General features: G+C 39.0%; 1 protein-coding gene across 10 annotated transcripts in view; it reads left to right on the forward strand.

Annotated features, from left to right (window-relative positions):
* LOC309639779 (G protein-coupled receptor kinase 3) overlaps positions 1-20,607 on the forward strand; it is a 117,907-nt gene that overhangs the window by 59,146 nt on the left and 38,154 nt on the right. For 8 of the 10 annotated variants that reach the window (XR_014251849.1, XM_082417458.1, XM_082417464.1 and 5 more), the window contains 5 exons: positions 5,968-6,069; positions 7,782-7,856; positions 13,101-13,162; positions 18,023-18,074; positions 19,907-19,998. Coding sequence is in view for 9 of the 10 variants with exons in the window: in XM_082417458.1 (XP_082273584.1) it covers positions 5,968-6,069; positions 7,782-7,856; positions 13,101-13,162; positions 18,023-18,074; positions 19,907-19,998 (383 nt within the window). In the remaining variant the exon portion in view is untranslated. Of the gene's footprint in view, positions 1-5,967; positions 6,070-7,781; positions 7,857-8,092; positions 8,531-13,100; positions 13,163-18,022; positions 18,075-19,906; positions 19,999-20,607 lie in introns of those variants that run through there. The other 2 variants (XM_082417460.1, XM_082417459.1) reach the window with 2 other exon arrangements.

A 20,607-nucleotide genomic window follows, 5' to 3' on the forward strand; every position in this document is an offset into this window, starting at 1 on the left:
CTTTAAACAGAAGTATGGAAGAGGATATGTAATATACACACTAAATGAAGCAAAGCTGGTATAGCTATACTAATATCAGACAAAGTACATGGCAATGCTACTTTGAGATAAAGAGAGATTATTTCATAATGATTGAGGAGTCAGCATCTGTATCTTATAAATAACAAAACTTTAAAATATTTAAAGCAAAAATTGGCAGGAAGATCCAAAACAAAATAATTCTACAACCCTAGTGGGATACCCACATACTTCAAGAGCTTGTAGAACAAACAGGCAAAAAATTAGTAAGGATATAGAAGATCTTAATAAAGTGATGAATAAACTTGACCTAATTGACCCAGCAAAAACAGTTTTGCATTCTTTAAACTACATATGAAACATTTACCAAAATAGATCATATGCTGGACCCTAAAGAAAACTTTCTACAAATTTCAAGATTGAAATTGTTCAGAGTATGTTCTCTGACCACAGTGGACTTAAGCTCAAATTTAATAACAGTGTTAAGTAAGAAATCCTTAGCTGCCTGGAAACAAATAACTTCTAAATAATTTATGGGTCAAAGAGGAAATTAAAATTGAAATTAGAGAATATATTAATTGAAATATATTTAAGAAATGACATATGCTAATATTATTTGCATGATCTGTCTTTACCCTAAAACATTTGAAATGGTCCAAAGAAAGCATGGCATAATTAGGGCTGATATTAGGAATCTTTGTATCTTTGAAAATTGGAAGAATATTCCCTTTTTTCCTGGTTTATTGATATACATGAAAATGACATTTTTCTACATTTTTAAAATTATATTAATGTATTTCCAGGAAGAATGATCAAATGATGATGCACATTTAGCATCATGTGAAAAAAAAGTAAGCTAAATCCAAAAGGATTCCACTGAGTATGAAGTGACTTTATTATTTCAGTCTGAATCAGGTGTTTTATCTGGACGAGACTCACAGCTTGATGTGTCAAAAATTTTTTTTCTTTCCTGTGTTCTTAAAAGCTTCACCTCTCCAATTTCAGCATTTACTCAGCTGCTTTGTCAAATAGAAAGCAATCTCCTTTAGTAGATGAAACAGATGGGCAACCTACATAGTTATTTCTTAAGCACTTCTGGCCAGTATGGTGGTGACTACTGCTGATGTGTTTCCATTTGAACTTTAGGCATTGGAGTTTCTCTTCGTTGGCTTGTTCTGCAGCTCTTCTCTCCTCTCTCCTGGCCTGGTGTGATGGATCTGGCCTATCAGGTTATCCCCTTGGAGGAAAATGCTTCAGGGCTCCTCAGCAACTTGCTTTGTGTTCTTTAATTGACAATACCATCCACCTTGGAGTTTCAAATACAGTTGTGTAAGTCAGTACAGCCTCCAAGATTGAAGTTATCAGTCATTCTGACTCCTTGGTTTCACCAGCCTAGTGGATTCTTTAATTTCTAGTTTTATGATCCTGATCCCTAGAAAACTCTGTTGTCAGATATCTTGCAATGTGTATGTTGTCCATTGTATTTCCATTTTTCTGTGTCCGCAGACTTTTAGTGGTTACCCATTTTCCTGTGGTCTAAAGTCCTAATTGCTTCTTCCAACACTCACATATCTCTGCGTTAGTTATCGCTTACCTTTCCCTCTTTATCTTTCACTACCTTCTCACGTAGACCTTCCAGTAACCAATATTACCTGAACCCACCGAGCCCAATTCTTCTTTTTATTACTTTCCTTATGTCCTTCCCCCAGCCTAGGATGCTGTTTCCCCTTCTCGGCTTGTGGAAAGCCTTGCTTCGTTTAAGGCCAAGGTCAGTTTCTGTATTCTCCCGTGAAGCCTGTCTGTACAGTCATCCCAGTCTTCCGTGACTGCTTTGCTTCTCTGATTCTTACACTGTCTGTCGCCTGTAATGCCCATGGAGTACTTAATATATGCTTGCTGCTGGGGTTTGTGTGTGTCATCAGTATTTTCACTTGACCATTGTTTGACTCCTAGACAGCAGGCCCAGCTAGGATCTAGGTGCAGCTGTGCCCCTCTCAGTTGCTGTGGGATATGGTGCTGGTCATTGAGCAAACCCTGAAGCATCTACCTTGTGTCAGACCCAGAGCTTACAAATGTGAACCAAGACACTGTCCTGTACTTGAGCTCATAGAATGGGGACTTAATATTTGAGCATCTCTTACTTTATCTATGAAATGAGGTTAGTAATCATCTCCTGCTATTTCACAGGCTAATTGAGAGTCTGAAAGGGGATGCCAGATGGACAGTTGCTTTCTAAACTGTAATATCTATAATATGCTGATTAGGTATATGCTGTAACATGGTGGTAAAGAGTTCCAGCTCTAAACTGAGAACATCTGGATTTGGATTTGGACACTGGTAGTGACTAGCTGCCTGAAGTTGGGCAAGGAGTCTTGCTTCACTCTATCTGGGTTTCCTCAGCTAAAAATTAGGGTGATAGCAGTGTCTGTCCTTAGGGTTGTCATGTGTGTATGCAACACACCAGAACAGCACCTGACACGTAGCTAATGCTCGGTGTGTTGGTTTATACACTTCCTTGTTCCAGTTAGATTTAGAGGCAGCTTATAAAAATATTTATATTACACCTAGATTTAGTAATAAATCACGGAAAACAGAAAATATAAGATCAGAGGTAAAGTTACTACGCAGACTTTTCTTCACTCATGCAACCAGTATTTATCAAACACTAATGCTGGGAAGCATTGTTTGGATGAACAAGATGGACAAAGTCTGTGCTCTCTTTGAGCTCCTATTTTTGGTGAAACAGAAAATAAACCAGTAATAAATGAATAGGAAATATATCAGGAAATGATAACTGCTATGCAGTGATTCAAAACAGACTCACAATTCAATGTGATGTATTGTGATTTGGTGGCCACCTTAAATTGCTGGGTCAAAGACTGACTTCTGAGGAGGTGCATTTTAGTGGAGTAATTTCAGATATTGTGTTTATCCTTTGTGGCTTTCACTTAGTTTCTTGAATCTGTCAATTTATATGTTTCACCAAATCTGGTAAAATTTGGGCCATTATAAAACATTATTTCTACCCCAGTCTCTTTTTTTTCCTCTCTCTAGAATTCCAATCATAAGTATGTTTGATCTTTCGATATTATCCTAGATATCACTGATTCCCTGTTCCATTTTTCCCCCCCAATTTTTTTTCTTTCTTTTCTTCAGATTAGATAATTTTTATGGAGCTGTCTTCAAATTCATTGATTCTTTTGCCAACTCTAGCCTGTGATTATGTCCATCCATTGAATTTTTTTTCACATAAGATTTCCATGTGGTTATTTTCTTAGTTACTATTTTTCTGCTGCTATTTCCTATCTTCTTATTCATTACATGCATATTTTCTGTACATCTTTTAGTATAGTTTTAACGACTCCTTTAAAATCCTTGTCTGATAATTCCATCAGAATCATCTTGGATTGGTCTTCACTGATGGTCTGTTCTCTTATGTGTGAGCTACATTTCTCTGTTTCTTCATAGATAAATTTCAGATTGTATCTTGTCCATTGATATTGTAGATACTCTAAACTCTGCTTCTCCAAAGGGTATTGATTTTTTTTGTCTCAGCAGTTAATTTGGCTTACTCTGACTTGATGCTCTGTCTTCTCATACAGTGGGTAGCAACTGAATCTTGTTCAGATCTTTTAACCTTAGCTGGACTGCTTTGGGTCTGTCATGCTCACATGTCATTATGGGGTCCAGCAGAGATTTTGAGAGTTTGTACGTAAAATTTTGGAGCTCCGCTCTGGCTCTTCATTTTCAGGAATATCCTCTCTTACTTTCCAGCTTCCGTTTGATGCCCCTTTTCCATTATCTGTGTACTTTTGGTCACTCTCCAGTGGTCCAGTGTAGTTGGGTTTTATATATGTCCAGAATTGTTGTTAGAGTTTAGTTCACTATTACCTGAAGGAGGGCCCTGGTTTGTGATATATTTTGAATATAAAGTCAACATGACTGGCTGATGAATTGGATATAGGGGGTGTTGGGGACAGGGGTGTGAGCAAAAGAGCAGAATCAATGATGATTATTGCATTTTTTTGGCTACATGTTCAGCTGTGAGCTTTGTAACCACCACAGCAGAAAGGGAGGACTACACGGTTAGTGAATGTTCATCATTGATGGCGAAGCTTCTGTTCTGCTGTAGTAGAGACTTTTCACCTTGAACTCGGGCCTCTGCCTGCTCAGGTTCCCTGGACAACCTGACTGCCAGAATTAGGGGTGGCATTTGCTCTGCACATCAGGACATCCTGTCTAGAGCCAATTGATACTTGACTGCATGTTCTTTAATTAGTGGTCTTACTGATAATAGAAAGTGAATTACAGCCAGGGATGCTTTAGGCTGTTTCTTTGCCTACTAAGAATTAACCTTTTCTGTCGTTCAAGTTGGAGTTTATGAGATACGAGGCACTTACTAAAGCCAGAATTGTGGTTCAGATCATCATTTGTGCAAGAAACTAGAATTTTCTGTATCGTCAGATTATTACAGTTCATAGAAAACTCCCATAGAATCAGCATTTGCTTAACCAGGTGTCAGCTTGCTTTATAGGTCCCCAGAACATAGACTTAGGTTTCATTACACTTGTTTTCAAGGATAATGATTCCATGAAGGTTTAGTTTTCCTAGAGTTTGTATGTTTAGGCAGAAACGTTTGCCTTTGGTTCACTAACAGTCCACCTGTTCTATCCTAGCATTCTGGCATTAATTTCTGGAACTTACTAAAACAAAACATCAAAAGAAATCTACCAAACTAGAGTCCTTTGTTTGTTTTCTGACTCTGCCTCAGATTTCTGTGTCTGGCTTCTGTTTCCTTGCAGCTACCGTACTTGCATCTGGCATGGTATTTGAACCTTTAGACATGTTCTCCTGAATTAACCTTGGATGATTAAGCCCAGGTCCTTTGGTTATGCCAACATTGCTGAATTGCTCCTTCATTAAAAAAGTGTTTTCCTTCTGGAGAAAAGTATAATTTGAAAAGATACATGCACCCCGGTATTCATAGCAGCACTATTTACAGTAGCCAAGACATGGAAGCAACCTAAATGTCCATCGACAGATGAATGGATTAAGAAGATGTGGTGTGTGTGTGTGTGTGTGTGTGTGTACACACACACACACACACACACACACACAATGGAATATTACTCAGCCATACAAAAGAATGAAATAATGCCATTTGCAGCAACATGGGTGGACCTAGATGTTATCATAGTAAGTGAAGTAAACCAGACAGAGAAAGACAAATATATGATATTGCTTATATGTGGAATCTAAAAAAATGATACAAACGAACTTATTTACAAAACAGAAATAGACTCATAGACATAGAAAACAAATTTATGGTTACCAAAATATGGGGGGATAGGGATCAATTAGCAGTTTGGGGTTAAAATATACACACTACTCTATATAAAACAGATAACCAACAAGGACCTACTGTATAGCACAGGGAACTATACTCAATACCTTATAATAACTTATAATGGAAGAGAATGTAAAAAAAGAATATATGTGTGTGTGTGTGTATGTGTGTGTATATATATATATACAGTGAGGGGTGAGGGGAGTGAGAACAAGCCATCATAACTCTTAGAACTGGATTACAGACAAATTTAAATTATTTGTGCTTTGGAAAGGAGAATTGGCAAGGATGAATGGTCCATGGCTGGTGCATCGTAAGTTAATTGTAACCATGGCAGTATTTGTTTCCTAATATTGTGTTTCTAAATTTAAGCGACAAGGTTCATCATAGGAAAAAATCCATTCATATGTTCCAAGTTGAATTTAAATTATTCCAACTTCATTATTACAACATTAGAAGTGGTTGTTTCCTGTGGAATGGCCGATTCAAGTAATTTGCTTGATCTCATGTGGAAGTGGTTTCTGCCAAGACTAGTAATATCCTTCAATAAAGGAAGTTTCTAGGAAGACAATACCTAACAACGGTAACTTTTAACCATCCAGATAAAAGAATATGAAAAGCTTGAGAATGAGGAAGATCGCCTTTGTAGAAGTCGACAAATTTATGATACTTACATCATGAAGGAGCTGCTGTCTTGTTCACATGTAAGTATCTCTTTTTGTTTTATTACTTTAGTATGGGTAAATATGAGACAGCCTTCAAACATTTCCAGAATGAAAGTTAAAGTAGGAGGAAGAGGTTTAAAAATTAAATGATATTCATCCAGGATGGAACCCATTTCTTCAGTTTTTGTCATTTGTTTCCTGATAATACTGATCCGGTATCTGTTGCTCCATATACTCTTGGTATGTTTCCAAAAGTGGATACTTTCACTGCAAACATTGATAAAATGGCTAATGCAGATCAATGGAAGAAAAAGCCAACGTCAATTCTAGACTTTCTAAAGGAAATTAAGCTTTATTCTTTTTCATTTAGCTGTCCTTTAACCGTTAGGCTAATCATATATTGATCAATAAAAATCTTAAATGCTTTCTTTGAATTAGTAAGGAGGATTGTAATTATTATGTTAATGTAATTCATTAATAGTTGAAGGATGGTTGAAACCATTTTTTTCCCTTGTATTGATAAATCAGAGAAACAATCTAATTCAGTCATTAGGATAAACTAGGTTCCTAGGAAATTATTCCATCAGGAGTGAGTGGAATAATTAATAATGAAAATTTACCATGTAATCTCTCTACATGAAGACTGTTTTCCAAAGGAGTATCCTCAGAGCCCTGGGCTGCTGTGTCCAGTGCAGTAGCCACTAGCCACGTGTGGGTATTTAAATTGTTTAAGTTAATTAAAGCGAAATGGAATTAAAAGTTTAATTCCTCATGAGCCACATTTCAAGGGCTAAATACCCACGTGTGGCTGGTAACTCCTGCGTCAGCCCAGGTTCACTGCACTTCCAGCATCGCAGAGAGCCTGACTGGACAGCACTGCTCACGACAGTGATATATGTTCGTGCTTCTGTGTTTACTGTGTTGTCTACAGTGCTTACCGAACTTCTGAGCTAGAGTTAGTCATAATGCTCTGTGCCTTGCTGCTGTGCTGGGGAATGGTTGAACCTTGGTAAATGCCAGGTGTTCACTGTGAAAGCCTCTGTAAACATAGTTTTCGTATAGGTCAACAATTTAGAGGGTTTTTAGCAGTGTGATATGCTTTTTAAGCTCTTCTTCTTGTGCATTGCTGCAGACGTAATTTGAAGTTTTGGGGGAGGACAGAGTGCGTAATTTTTGTCAGTGTGAGTTTCATTCTTTTAGAACCAATTCCTCTCCCCTGTGGTTACAGCAAGACTTTCCTTACCCTAGAGTCTTTTCAACACTGTGATATAGCTTTGTGGTCCTGACGTTTAATTCTTAGGTATATTTTCATGCATTCACTTTCTCTCATATAATAGAAATTTTACATTTTTAGGACCCCAGTATCAGCCAGTTGAGGGATGATGCCTTTAGTAAGGTGATGATACGATTCCTTACACCTTTTTTTAATCGAAGTCATTTTGATCTCCTGTGGGATTAGATATGTCAGTTGGATGCCGACGTGCTCAGCATCCTTCTCGACATGGTGTCTAAGAACATCCTTCTCGACATGGTGTCTAAGAACTCTGAGGGAAGCTCAGAGGAGCAGTCATCTGTTTGGCTTGTCAGCAGAATCCAACAGATTTTTTAAAGAATGCATGTTGATGGAATCCCTATAGGTTACTGCTTAGTAATTTTTGTGTTAAATTATATGTTTGACATTGTAAAACATACAGAGGTTTGCTCTGTTTTATATTTGTGGAAAAAACATTGTTTTTTTTGATTTTTAAAAGCCATTCTCAAAGCAAGCTGTAGAACATGTGCAAAGTCATCTATCCAAGAAACAAGTGACATCAACTCTTTTTCAGGTAAGATAAAATGCTTTCCCAATAAATGTTTCTAATTTGCTTAACAGTTGGATTTGGGGACATTCTTTGCATGTGTGAAAGTGCTGGGGGAATTGACATATGAGGCTGTATTTTTTACGTGGCGGTTTATCTGGAAGAACTGAAGTTTAATATTGTGTGTCTTCTCATTGAAATGTGCTGTTCTGCTGACATCCTTCGTGAAGGCTTTCCTGAAAAAGGCCACTGGAGCGTTCTTGTAATGTTGTTTTCTATAAATCAATCAAGACAAGACATTGGAGGAAAAAGCCTTTTCCTATTTGACATCCCAGGCACCTGTGATGAGCAGGGACTTGACAAGATTTACTTTCTAGTGGTACAGGTGTTGACCCCCACGGTGATTATCCCCCAGATGAAATAGATCCATTTTCAAGAGTCAAGAGGGAATGTTTGAACGGCCTTGGGGTCGTGACTGAGGAACTGGACTTTGCCTTGGCTCCTCGTATCTTGAACACAACACAGTCATGCAGATTTAAATGACAGGCCTCAGAAAACTTGATCCACAACTGATGGGCCGATGTATTTGCTGATCTTCAGATGTAATGGTTTCTCCTCCCCAAAGCCTTTTCTCTTATCCTGTGGGTTTTCTACAGAGGTGGCAGCTTGCAAGGACATGGTCAGATTTTCAAGTGGATAATGTACTTTTCATGTTTCTATGAGTCACAAGAAATAGGAAAGAATGCCATTCATTAATGTAGTGATTTTCATAAATGAAAAAAATTAATTTATCCATTTCCTGGATTATTCAGTAATTTACAGAGAAGTAAGTTGATTTTTACCTAGGTGCCTTATGATAGGTTTTATTTACATACAAAATGAATCTGATGATTTTATAGAGAAAATATTGATTTGGCTCCGAGAACATTTGGGTACAGTAACAAACTGCGTGCTGCCTTTCTGCCAAAATAATTAGATGGACTTTTCTTAAAATGTAGTACCTTTTATAGTCTAGTTGGTTATAAGCCTGGGCTCTGAAATTAAGTGCCCTGGATTTCGAGACCCTGGGCAAGCTACCATACCTCTCCTCCCTTCAGTTTTCCCATCTGTGAAGTGGAAGTGACAGCGGGCTCTCCCGCAAACGGGGGTCTTGAGGATTCAGTGCGTGTGAGTTGCTTTGCACTAGGCCTGTCTGTTGCCATACTCCACAAATGTCAGCTCTTATCAAACACTGTACATTCAAAAAGTGCAGCGTGAATGTCTGCTGTCTGTTGCCTTCGTGATATTTTCATGTCAGAACTTCAGTTGTCTGACTTTGATGCTGTTCAGAGACAGTCTTGTAGTCAATTACATCTAACGTTGCTAAATTATACCTCACAGTACGTGGATTTTACGACTCTGATGCTAGCTTTTCCTGCAGCATAAATAACATTTAAAAAGATAGTTCCAGATGAGATACAAAGACCACCAAAATTCTCTCTGTGCCTTCAAGGAACAGTCATTTAGGAGCTTCTCCAATATCTTTCAAAACCACTTTACTGATTTGTTCACAAGAAAATAATTAAATAATGTTCTGGTAAAATAGATATAGAATGACTGGTGTTCTTATTTCAAAGGTGAAGGAAATAGTCCCTATTAAGTTGATTTAAATAAGAAGGTGTATTAGTGCAATTCAGTGTGACATGTACCATCAGAACATAGTGATCAAAGTATAAATAGAAGTTATATGTTTGGATGTCCTGTTTATAGAGGGTCATTAACCATAAAGTTAGTTGATATTCTTTGAGTTGGAATTTCTTTCTTTCCCCTGACTTTCTGAGTTATAATTGACAAATAAAAATTGTATATAATTGTAGGTGTACAATGTGATATATTGATATACGTATTCGTTGTGAAGTGATTGTCATAATCAAACTAATTAACATATCCATCACCTCACCTAGTTACATTTGTGTGTGTGTATGTGTGTGTTTGTGTGTATGTGTGGGGGTGAGAACACTTACGATCAACTCTGTTAGCAAATTTCAAGTGTACAATACAGTATTATTAACCGTAGTCCCCATGCTGTACCTTAGCTCTCCAGAACTTATTTATCCTGCATAACTGAAACTTTGTACCCTTTGACCACCATCTCCCCATTTCCCCCACTTCCCAGCCCTTGGCAACCACCATTCTACTCTGCTTTTATGAGTTAGACTTTTTTTAGATTCCATGTGTGGACGAGATCATACCATATTTGTCTTTCTGTGTCTGGCTTATTTCACTTACCATAATGTTCTCCAGATTCACCCATGGTGTCACAAATAGCAGGATTTCCTTCTTTTTAAAGACTGAATATTATACCATTGTGTGTTTTTATATATATATATATATATATATATATATGTATCCATACCACATTTTCTTTATCCATTCATCCATTGATAGACACTTAGTTTGTTTCCGTATCTTTACTGTTGTGAATAATGCTGCAGTGAACATGGGCATGCAGATATCTCTTCAAGATACTGATTTCATTTCCTTTGGATATATACTAGAAGGGGGATCGCTGGATAATATGGTAGTTCTGTTTTTAATTTTTTGAGGAATCCTTATACTGTTTTCCATAATGGCTGCACCAATTTACATTCCCACCAACAGTGCACAAGGGTTCCCTTTACATCCTTACCAGCAACTTACCTCTTGACTTCCTGATAATAGCCATCCTAACAGATGTGAGGTGATATCTCATTGTGGCTTTGATTTGCATTTCCTTGATGATTAGTGTTGTTGAGCACCTTTTCATATGCCTGTTGGTCATTTGTATGTCTTTCGAAAAATGTCTGTTCAGGTCCTCAGTCCCCTTTTGAATTGGGTTATTTGGTTTTTGGCTATTGGGTCGAGTTCCTCGCATATTTTGAATATTAACCCCTTATCAGATATATGGTTTGCAAATATCTTCTTTCATTCTACAGGTTGCCTTTTCACTCTGGTAATTGTTTCCTTTGCTCTGCAGAAGCTTTTTAGTTTGATGCAATCCCACTTGTCTGTTTTTGCTTTTGTTGCCTGAATTTTTGATGTCACATCCAAAAAATCATCACCCAGGCAAATGTCAAGACGTTTTTTCCCCTGTGTATTCTTCTAGTGGTTGTACACTTTCGGGTCTTATATTTAAGTCCTTAATTCATCTTGAGTTGATTTTTGTATATGTGTGAGATAAGGGTCCAGTCTCATTCTCCATTTATTGGAGAGTATCCTTTCCGCATTGTGTGCTTGACGCCCTTGTCAAAGGTTAGTTGACCATAGGTGTGTGGATTTATTTCTGGACTCTCTATTCTGTTCCATTGGTCCATAATGTCTGTTTTTATGTCAGTACGATACTATTTTGATTACTATAGGTTTATCATATATTTAGACATCAGGAAGTGTGATGCCTGAGTTGAAATTTCTTATCAAGGAGAAGAAGGTAGTAAAAAAAAATGCTCTGAAAGTAAATACAAAATGCTTTTTATTCTTTTTGTTTGCAAAATTGACTTTAGAAATAAATAATTGCACAGGTACATTTGGTGGCAAGAGTCAGGAGGGGTCCTGGCTTACAGTTAGGTTCCTAGAACATGCCAGGTCCTGTGCTTGGCTCTCAACATTCTTAATCTTATTAAATTCTCACAATGGCCTTGAAAATTAGATGTGACTCTCCCATTTTACAGACTAAGGGAACTGAGAATCAGGTGAGGTTGTTTGCTCATGACCCCACTATTGAACTCTCGCTTTTGCACTGCTTACCCGACACATTTTGTAGTTCTTTGTGTTGAAAGTGGCAGTGTAGTATATCATATCCAGTCTTAAGAATTTCTGGTGAACTTTTATTTTATTAGCAGAAGTACAGGCTGTTTTATAAAATGTGAAAAAATATTAACGTAACAGTTTTTGTAAATACAAAATCTGTGATATACAAATTTAGGCTTTTCATATATCTTTCAACACTTGATCTCTTTTGTCTTTTGATGTCTTTTGAACCTCTTGAGACTTGTGGCCCTTGGTCTTTAGCATCTAGAAGAGTTAGCGAAGATTGCTATTATATGTCATCACAGAAACACAGGACTTCAGAGCTGGAAAGGGCTTCAGAGAGAGAGTTCAGCTTCCCCTGTTACTAAGGAGGGAACAAAGTCCATTTGGTTTTAGTGACCAGTTCCAGTGCCCCGCCCAGGACAGCAGTAGCCCTGCCAGGGGGTGGAGGTGGCTTAGCCCCGTGGCAGGAAGTGAGGCTCCCAGGCGAGCTGCAGTGGTCTCACTGCCTGTGTTGGTGACTGTGGCTTCTGCAGACTTCCTAGTTTGATCACTTGCCTTGGACGGTTCCTGATCTGGTCCTTCTTTTTTGCACATTTTCAGGATGATCTACAAAGACACAGAAAACATTAAATTTGCATCATTCAGTGAGTGTAGGGTATGAAGATATTTTCCAAAACTATCTAAGTGGCTCCAGACTGAGCTGTGAAATGTTGGCATTTGATATTTTTATAGTTCTTGATTTGAAGTCTATCCCATGGAAAATAAGTTTATGCAGTTTATTTGGTAATGTGTAAAGTGGCATGATATTGAAGTAGATTGTTCTCCACAGGGAAAGGGCACTGCACATGTGAGCAAGGAGCCCTTGCCTTAATCCCCGCTTAGCCATGAACTTGCTCAAAGACCTTGGGAATAGCTGATTTAAAAAAAATTTACTCCATGGGTCCCTTGGCTTTTAGTCTTTAAAAGTCAATATTAATGCTGATCATTTATGATAATCATAATTAATAGCAATTATATAATTAATAGTAATTTATAGGATACACTACATAACTTACAAGGCTCAGTACGCAATGAAAACCTGGGGGCCCTTGTTCAGAAATTATTAAGAATTTCAAGATGACAACAGCAGGGCACCAAACCGAGCCCTGGGCTCTTCTGCGGGACTGCATGGGTCACATGCCCATGAAGTTAATTCCAGCCATTTAAGATGTGTCTGTGACTTGCCAGGAGCCGTGCTAGGCAGGAGGGATGCAGTGGCACACAGGACAGACCTGTCCTTGCCTTCATGGAACATGCCGTTGAGTGGTGTAGATTACTACAAGTAAATAAGCGTGACCATGAGTCCATTGGTGAAAATTGGACAAGGCTGAGAAGGGCGTGTACAAGGTGCTGTGGGAGCACGTGATTTGGAGCCTCACCTCGTCTGAGTCTCATCCTTTTCTGTTTTTCACTTTATTATGTTCTTATTGATGCACTGTGGAATTTCTTTTCCATCCTTTCCAGCCATACATAGAAGAAATTTGTGAAAGTCTTCGAGGCAGCATTTTTCAAAAATTCATGGAAAGGTATGAAACTTTATGTATAAAATCTTTTTTTTAATAGAGATATATTTGACATGTAACATTATCTTAGTAATATATCAATGTCTTTATACTGATAAGATCTTGTACTGTGTAGGTGTACCTCATTTTACCCAATAAGTGCTGTCCTTAAAATGTGTTAATTTATTCATTCAACAAGCATTTATTGACCATGTGCTATGTGCCAGGCTTTGCATTAGATTGTTTCCTCTGTACTTTATAATTTAGGATTTGTATATATTAACATCCCATTGACCTTTAGTTCTTTAGCTTCCAAATGGTCCAAAATTTAAATAGGCTTAGGAAGCTCACAATTAAAAGTATCTTATTGGGACACCTTTGCTAATGCAAGCACGAGTCTATATCTAATTCATTTGTTTATATGTTGAAATCATATCCTTCAAAGTGAGACAAGCCTTCTCTTGATTCTTTACGTAGTAGAATTTAAGTATCGGCAAATGTCTGTAGTCTTATACATCATTAATGTACCCGATAAATATGTCCCCCTGGGTTACTCAAGCTATAGGGTATGTCTGTCGTATAAAATTCTGAAAATTTTCGGTAATGCCTATAAAAGTGTTCACATGCTTCTCAGGCACCCAAGAGTCAATCCTTCAGTATTTTGAGTGTTCCTCTATGATAATGCACCTTTGGAATTGGACTTTCTAACACTGAATCTGCATTCACACTGACTGTACTCTTCTCCATAAACTCGGCTAATTTCTAGACAGTTGTCGTAATGACCGTGCCGCATCAATGGAGCAGCCCGCGGCTGTTCAGTAGTTGCCCTTTAAGAGCAAATACTTCAGTGCAGTTTTTTTTTTTCTCCACATGTTCATAGAACTAAAATAATTAAAATAAAATTTTAAAAGTGCGTCATGATTCTACCAGAGTTCAAGAGATAATTTTATCTTGGAGTAGAGTCAATACTTCAGGAAATGAATCTGCATACAAATGATTACATTTTTCTGAGCAGGAGCAGAGGCTTTGCCAAAAAGCCGTGGAATCAAACTGAGAGGATAGGATGCCAGCTCAGGGGTGAGACTCAACCAAGTCCTGGGCTGTCTCCACTGCTGTTGATTCTAAATCTGACTTTTCCTAAACTCCTGGGTCAACCTTGCTGTTATATGATCCTTCGTGGAGAGGGGATAAATGGGGATGGTAATTAAAATTGGGGAAGAGGTCTTGTTAACTCCATCGTGTATCCACCAGGTAAACCTGCACAGTCATTTTCTCCCACTGAGTTAACCATTCACTGTGGTTTTTTTTTTTTTAGTTTTATTGAAGTATAGTTGATTTACAATGTTACTTTCTGCTGTACAGCAAAGTGATTCAATTATATATTTATATATATATATACACACACACACACACACACACACACACACACACACGTTCTTTTTCATATTCTTTTCCATTATGGTTTATCCCAGGATGTTGAATATAGTTCCCTGTGCTATATAGTAGGACCTTGTTATTTATCAATTCTCTATGTAATAGTTTACATCTGTTAAACCCAGACTCCTAATCCATCCCTCTCCCAACCTCCTCCCCCTAACCATTCACTCTTATCACCACAGGAAATACAAGTGAAGCTGTTTGCATTTTAGGCAGGCATGCACATTGGATTTTCTGAAACTGTTACCATTTTATATAAATGAATTATTTTTAAAGTCAGTTCATTTATATATATATTTTTTGGTTCTTTTTATGTTAATACGTTATCAAATTAACAGTAAAAAAATCCATTGTCAGGCCAAGAGTTCAGAGTTTGGGTTTTTTTGTTGTTAATTAATTAATTTATTATTTATTTTTGCCTGCGTTGGGTTTTCGTTGTTGCGCGTGGGCTTTCTCTAGTTGCGGTGAGCAGGGGCTACTCTTCATTGCGGTGCACGGGCTTCTTATTGCGGTGGCTTCCCTTTGTTGCGGAGCTTGGGCTGTAGGCGTGCGGGCTTCAGTAGTTGTGGCTCGCGGGCTAGAGCTCAGGCTCAGTAGTTGTGGCGCACGGGCTTAGTTGCTCCGCGGCATGTGGGATCGTCCCGGACCAGGGCTCGAACCCGTGTCCCCTGCACTGGCAGGTGGATTCTTAACCACTGCGCCACCAGGGAAGTCCAGAGTTTGGGTTTTGAAAAGCACAGGCGCTCCATAAATAGAACCTTGTAGACTTCAGCATCGTCAGGACTAGCCGTGCTCTCTGAGGGCCTCACGGTTCAGGCGACTTTTCTCGGTGGCCACGCTGCAGTTTGATAGTAGAGAAGTAAAGAGGAAGTCTTCATGTAGAGAACAAACTTATGGTTGCCAAGGGGGAGGCGGGGTGGGGCAGGGGTTGGGCTGGGAGTTTGGGGTTAGCAGATGCAAACTATTATATAGAGAATGGATAAACAACAAGGTCCTACTGTATAGCAGGGAACTAGATAAACCATAATGAATAATGAACTAGATAAACCATAATGAATATATAATGAATGTATATCGCATATATCCTGTGATAAACCATAATGAAAAAGAATATATATGTGTATAACTGAATCACTTTGCTGTTCAGAAGTTAACACATTGTAAATCAATTATACTTCAATTAAATTAAAAAAAAAAAAAAAAGAGGACGTCTTCAGCAGTGCTGAGCCTGCCTCTCCACCTTCTCCTGAGGCCCAGCAGGGACACGGGGTTAAGTTCCCTGTGGGGCTGAATCCCGGAGGGAGGCTTTCCCTCTTCTGGATGAGGCTGGTGAGCCTCGCTTCAGCAGTGAACGTCAGATTGCTCAGTGATCTAAAGCCCACGTCAGGGGTTAGAGTTAAAAACACTTGTTCTTCTCACCCTCGCTGCGCCCCAGTCGTCTTTGTATCTTTCACCCCTGCTCTTCCCTCCGAGGCAGCGGTTAAGTCACCTGCAAGGGCTCTCGCTCTGAAGCCCTGTGCTGCCCAGGCTCTGCCCTCTTCTCAGCCCCGGTTCCTCCTCCCCATCCAGAAGTGCCCATTCTAGTGACTAGATATTGCCTAGGAGTGGAGCTCAAGGAGCCCCGTGGGCACACGACAGCCAGGACACCCAGGAGCCGTCTGTACTTGCTAAAGAAGAACTTGTTATCGTACTTAACGGGCAAAATGTCTGTTCTTATTTTTTGATGGAGTGTGTGTTCTTTTGGCGCAGGGTATGGGTTGGGAGTTGATTCTCCTCGACTCTTCTCTTGGCCAGCAGGGCACTTCTCTCTCCCTGGTTGTTTACCCTCCCCAGCTAGTTTGCAAGTTCATAAAATGTGCCAGATCACACCCCCCCACACCCCCACCTCCATTGCCATCTCTGAACTCCAGAATCCGTGAGAAGGCAGGGTGTGAGCTAGCCTCACACACCAAGTGATTTCAAAGTCATGGATTTATTCACCCCAGTGTGGTTTCACCTTTTGCACTCACCATGCTTTAAAAAAAACTCTTGGAAATAACTCTCAGAAACTCAAAATTTATTTTACCAACCTCATAGAGATGTTAGGAGGATCCGTGAAACACTCTTTAAAAGTCATTTCAGAGTCATTGAAAAAAGATGCTATGTAATTGCAAGAGTTCTTCTGCTTTTAATTCTTAATTTGATTATTAGCCTCAGAAATATTTTTAAAAGATCCTTAGAAGGCATAGTAGATGAAACCCCCAGGGACCTGGGATATTTGGATGCCTTAAGGCATCGTATTATAGTGCTGATAATACCTGTAACTTGCACTTCATAGAACTCCCTCTCTTCCCGCCTTTCTCTCTCCCTCCCTTTCTTCCTTTTTTAATTCATTCATTCCTTCGTAGAACCCTGAATACCATTCCTGTGTAAGGAATCAGCCAGGGGCTAGATGAAGTCCAACAATCACCAAAAATGTTCTTTGCTTTTAAGGAGTGTTCAATCCAGAATGCATTTCTTCTGAAAAAAAATTTAAAAGCAGACATTTTATAGATATGTTGCTCATTAATAAAAAATAATCCCAATAATGCCTTTATTAATGGGGTAGATATGTTTCTTACTTCATGGATGAAAAAAACACTTCTCCAGCAGTTGAGTAAACTGGGAGCTTATCAGTGCAGTATGACTTACTCCATCTTCCGATTCTCGTCTGAGGGTTCCTCTCCTGCACTGTTTGCATCTTTGTGAGGCAGACATTGGTTTGGGTTCAAATCCGGCTCCACCCCTTCTCTCTCCGTGTGGCCTTGGGCAAGCTCAGGTCTTCTTGGCTGTAAGCTGGGCATCATCACGGTACCCGATCATGGAGTTGTTGAAGGCGTAGATGAACAGGGCCTGGAGCATGATAAGCACTATTTAGGTATTATATTTGCTACCCCTCTAATTATTTGTAAACAGCAGTTTTTTTGTCATTGAGAGCTGCACTGTCCAGTATGGTAGCCACTAACCACGTGTAGCTGTGGAACTCTTGAAATATGATTAGTCTGAATTAAGATGGGCAAATACCCACCAGATTTCAAAGACTTAATACAAAAGCAAGAATGTAGACTATCTCATTAAAATTGTATATTGATTTGATTTAATTTTATGTTGAAATGATAATTTTTTGATATATTGGTTTAAATAAAATATATTATTAAAATTAAATTACATACGCAGCTTCTGTTACCCGTCTCTTGGACAGTGCTAACTCAGATAAAGATGTTACCACAGCATAATGACAATTAAAGGAGAAACACAGAGTCTTCGATTTGAATCATAAAATAAAGCCTTAAGTACCAGGTGAATCTTTTGTGAAAAAATGTTTATGAAAACTTACTCCATTTGAGAAGCAACACCAGCAGTACAATTCTAGTTTCTCAGTTAACTTGATGTTTAACTTTTCAGTAATTCCTTAACATTCTTTTTCAGTGACAAGTTCACTAGATTTTGTCAGTGGAAAAACGTGGAATTAAATATCCATGTGAGTATCATCTTTGCCTTTCTTTTTTTAAATAAAAACTTCCTCTGGCTCAACTTCGTGAGAAAATATTTTATTCGGCAGCATACTCCCAAGGGTGACGCACTTTCCAAACAGATGTCGTGCTTATGGCTTTATGCATGAAAACTCCATCCTCCTATACCCAATTGTAAACACTTTGAATTTTAATTCTCTTTTCTCATATTCATGTAACAATGTGTTTATTTATTTAAGAATGGTTATTTTAAGCGGTAATTGACCTTTTAACAGAAGTAGTTGTAAAAATACAAGTCTTCTACATAATGTAATTCCCGTATGCCCGTGCCTTATGCCATCTTGGTAAAGTTCCTTTTTTTCTTATTCTTAGGTGCAGTGACGTAATAAACATGATGACATCTTTTACTAGACCACGTTTTCATCTTTTTTATTATTTTGAGAATGATAAAAGCAGTCCTCAAAGACAGGCTACTTTCTGACATTAACCCCTTAGCATTGTATCTTCTTTTAGCTCTTCACTGTCAGTAATTCTAGGGCATGTTCTTTACTTCGCTTTTAGAGTGTACGTTTCTCTTCCCCTTTCCTTCATGCTCTCCCTTCACATAGGTTTGCAATTGAGAAAAATAAATAACTGGATTTTTTTTTTTTTCAGTTTTTTACTTGAGCAGTGCTATTGGAAGAAGTGGGGTTTTTTTCTTCTTCTTCTTCTTCTTTTTAACCTCCTCTCTCCACCCCATTTCCTGGCAGGATTGAGAAGCAAGAGGAAGTGACACATTTTTAAAAATAATCCCTTATTGGGACTTCCCTGGCGGTCCAGTGGTTAGGACTCCATGCTTCCACTGCAGGGAGCACGGGTCCGATCCCTGCTCTGTTGCTGTGGCATGCCGCAGCACGGCCAAAAAAAAAAAATCCCTCGTATCTGCTGTGGAGCTTCCTTGTGCTTGTGTTGCTTTAGCAGACATGGTATCCTCATGTCTTCACGTCCTCATGTCCTCTGAGCACCAAACATGAAGCTTGTGGGCCAGATGCCCCTCCCTGGCTGCAGACATGATATTTGAAGGGTTGTCTGGGGAAACCCTTCAAGCATCTTACCCTTCATTTGCCGGGATACATAAACTAGTAGGCATTTGCTGTTATCTGATGGCCTCTTACCACGAACATAGGACTATCTATCTGCCTTTGTACCGTCTAATGCCATGAAAACTGCTTAGGAAGCAGGGCATTGCTGGGATGATATTGACAAGGTGCTTATGAATAAAGCCTCTTCATAGAGTTACTCACGCTTGGTCTGGTTTCATGCTCACATGCCCAGCATGAGTCCTCTCTACTCACTGACGTTATTGATAAAACATCCACACGGCCAGCATCTGTTGGGCTTTCTGATCATATGGCCCACAGTTAGGAAAACATAGATGCCCTTGATGTGGACCTATTTTTCTACCATGACGTTCCTGGCCTTGCTGAACTCTTCCCAAACTTTAGGCTTCAGAGTAGCTGATGTTGCTTTGTGTTTTGAGTGGAAATTTCACATTCACTTGTCTTCAAAGCGTACATCTTCCAATATAAGATTTATGAGATCAGAAAACCAATCTAACTCGGCTACCACTGTGTCATCTTCCCATTTGCCTCCGTGGTGTGCATTCTGTGCAGTTTGCATAGAAGGTGGTTCTAGAATGTGCTGCCATCTTGTGCTTCTCACCTCTCAGTTTGAGGGACCAGTCATGGAAAGAGCAGGTGTATCTGAATCGCTATTTTAATAACTGTATATGTTTTACATGAAAACAACAGCATAATTTTTATGCAGTTTTACGTTTCCATGTCGCATTTTGAATTTACAGTTGACCATGAATGATTTCAGCGTACATAGGATTATCGGACGAGGAGGATTCGGTGAAGTATATGGTTGCAGGAAAGCAGACACTGGAAAAATGTAAGCTTTCTAGGCTCGTATATTTTGCTGGGAATTCTAAGAGAATTTTATGCTCGCATCAAAAGAAAACCCCTGTGTAGATTTATGGAAGCCCGTGATCTCACTCCTGCAGTAATTTACCTCAGAAGGAAATAGGCTGTATTTTTGTAAAGCATAGCAAACGAGATGATCTGGAACTTCTACCTCTTAGGGCTAAATGGGAAGGTAACCAGAAACTGTGTATCGGGAGCCTGCAGTGGTTCAAGCCGTGGGTGAAGAGCCAGGAATCCAGAGGTGGCCAAGAAGGGGTGTTATGTACGGCCTCCCAGTCCGATCAGACTGCAGAGAATTCTCTGCTTTGCAAGGGAGAGACATTCTCTTCTGATCCCCCTGTGATTTAGCATGTGCAGTTTGGGGTGATAGAAAACATACCTTCCAGTTCTGTGCTGCACGGTGGGCTTTTTGATCCTAATATGCACTTTACTTGTCGTTCGTTACCTTTCACTAAATTTTAGTTTTACTTCATCATAACTGCTTGTCGAGGTGTTGAGGATGCCCAGTCTGACACGTGTTGTTGTTAGAAGTAAATAATATCAATTTGTCTCTTCATACACATTTACGATTTCACCC

The sequence above is a fragment of the Balaenoptera physalus genome (genome assembly GCF_965194825.1).
Source record: "Balaenoptera physalus genome assembly, chromosome: 12".
In the NCBI taxonomy this organism is placed as follows: Eukaryota; Metazoa; Chordata; class Mammalia; order Artiodactyla; family Balaenopteridae; genus Balaenoptera; species Balaenoptera physalus.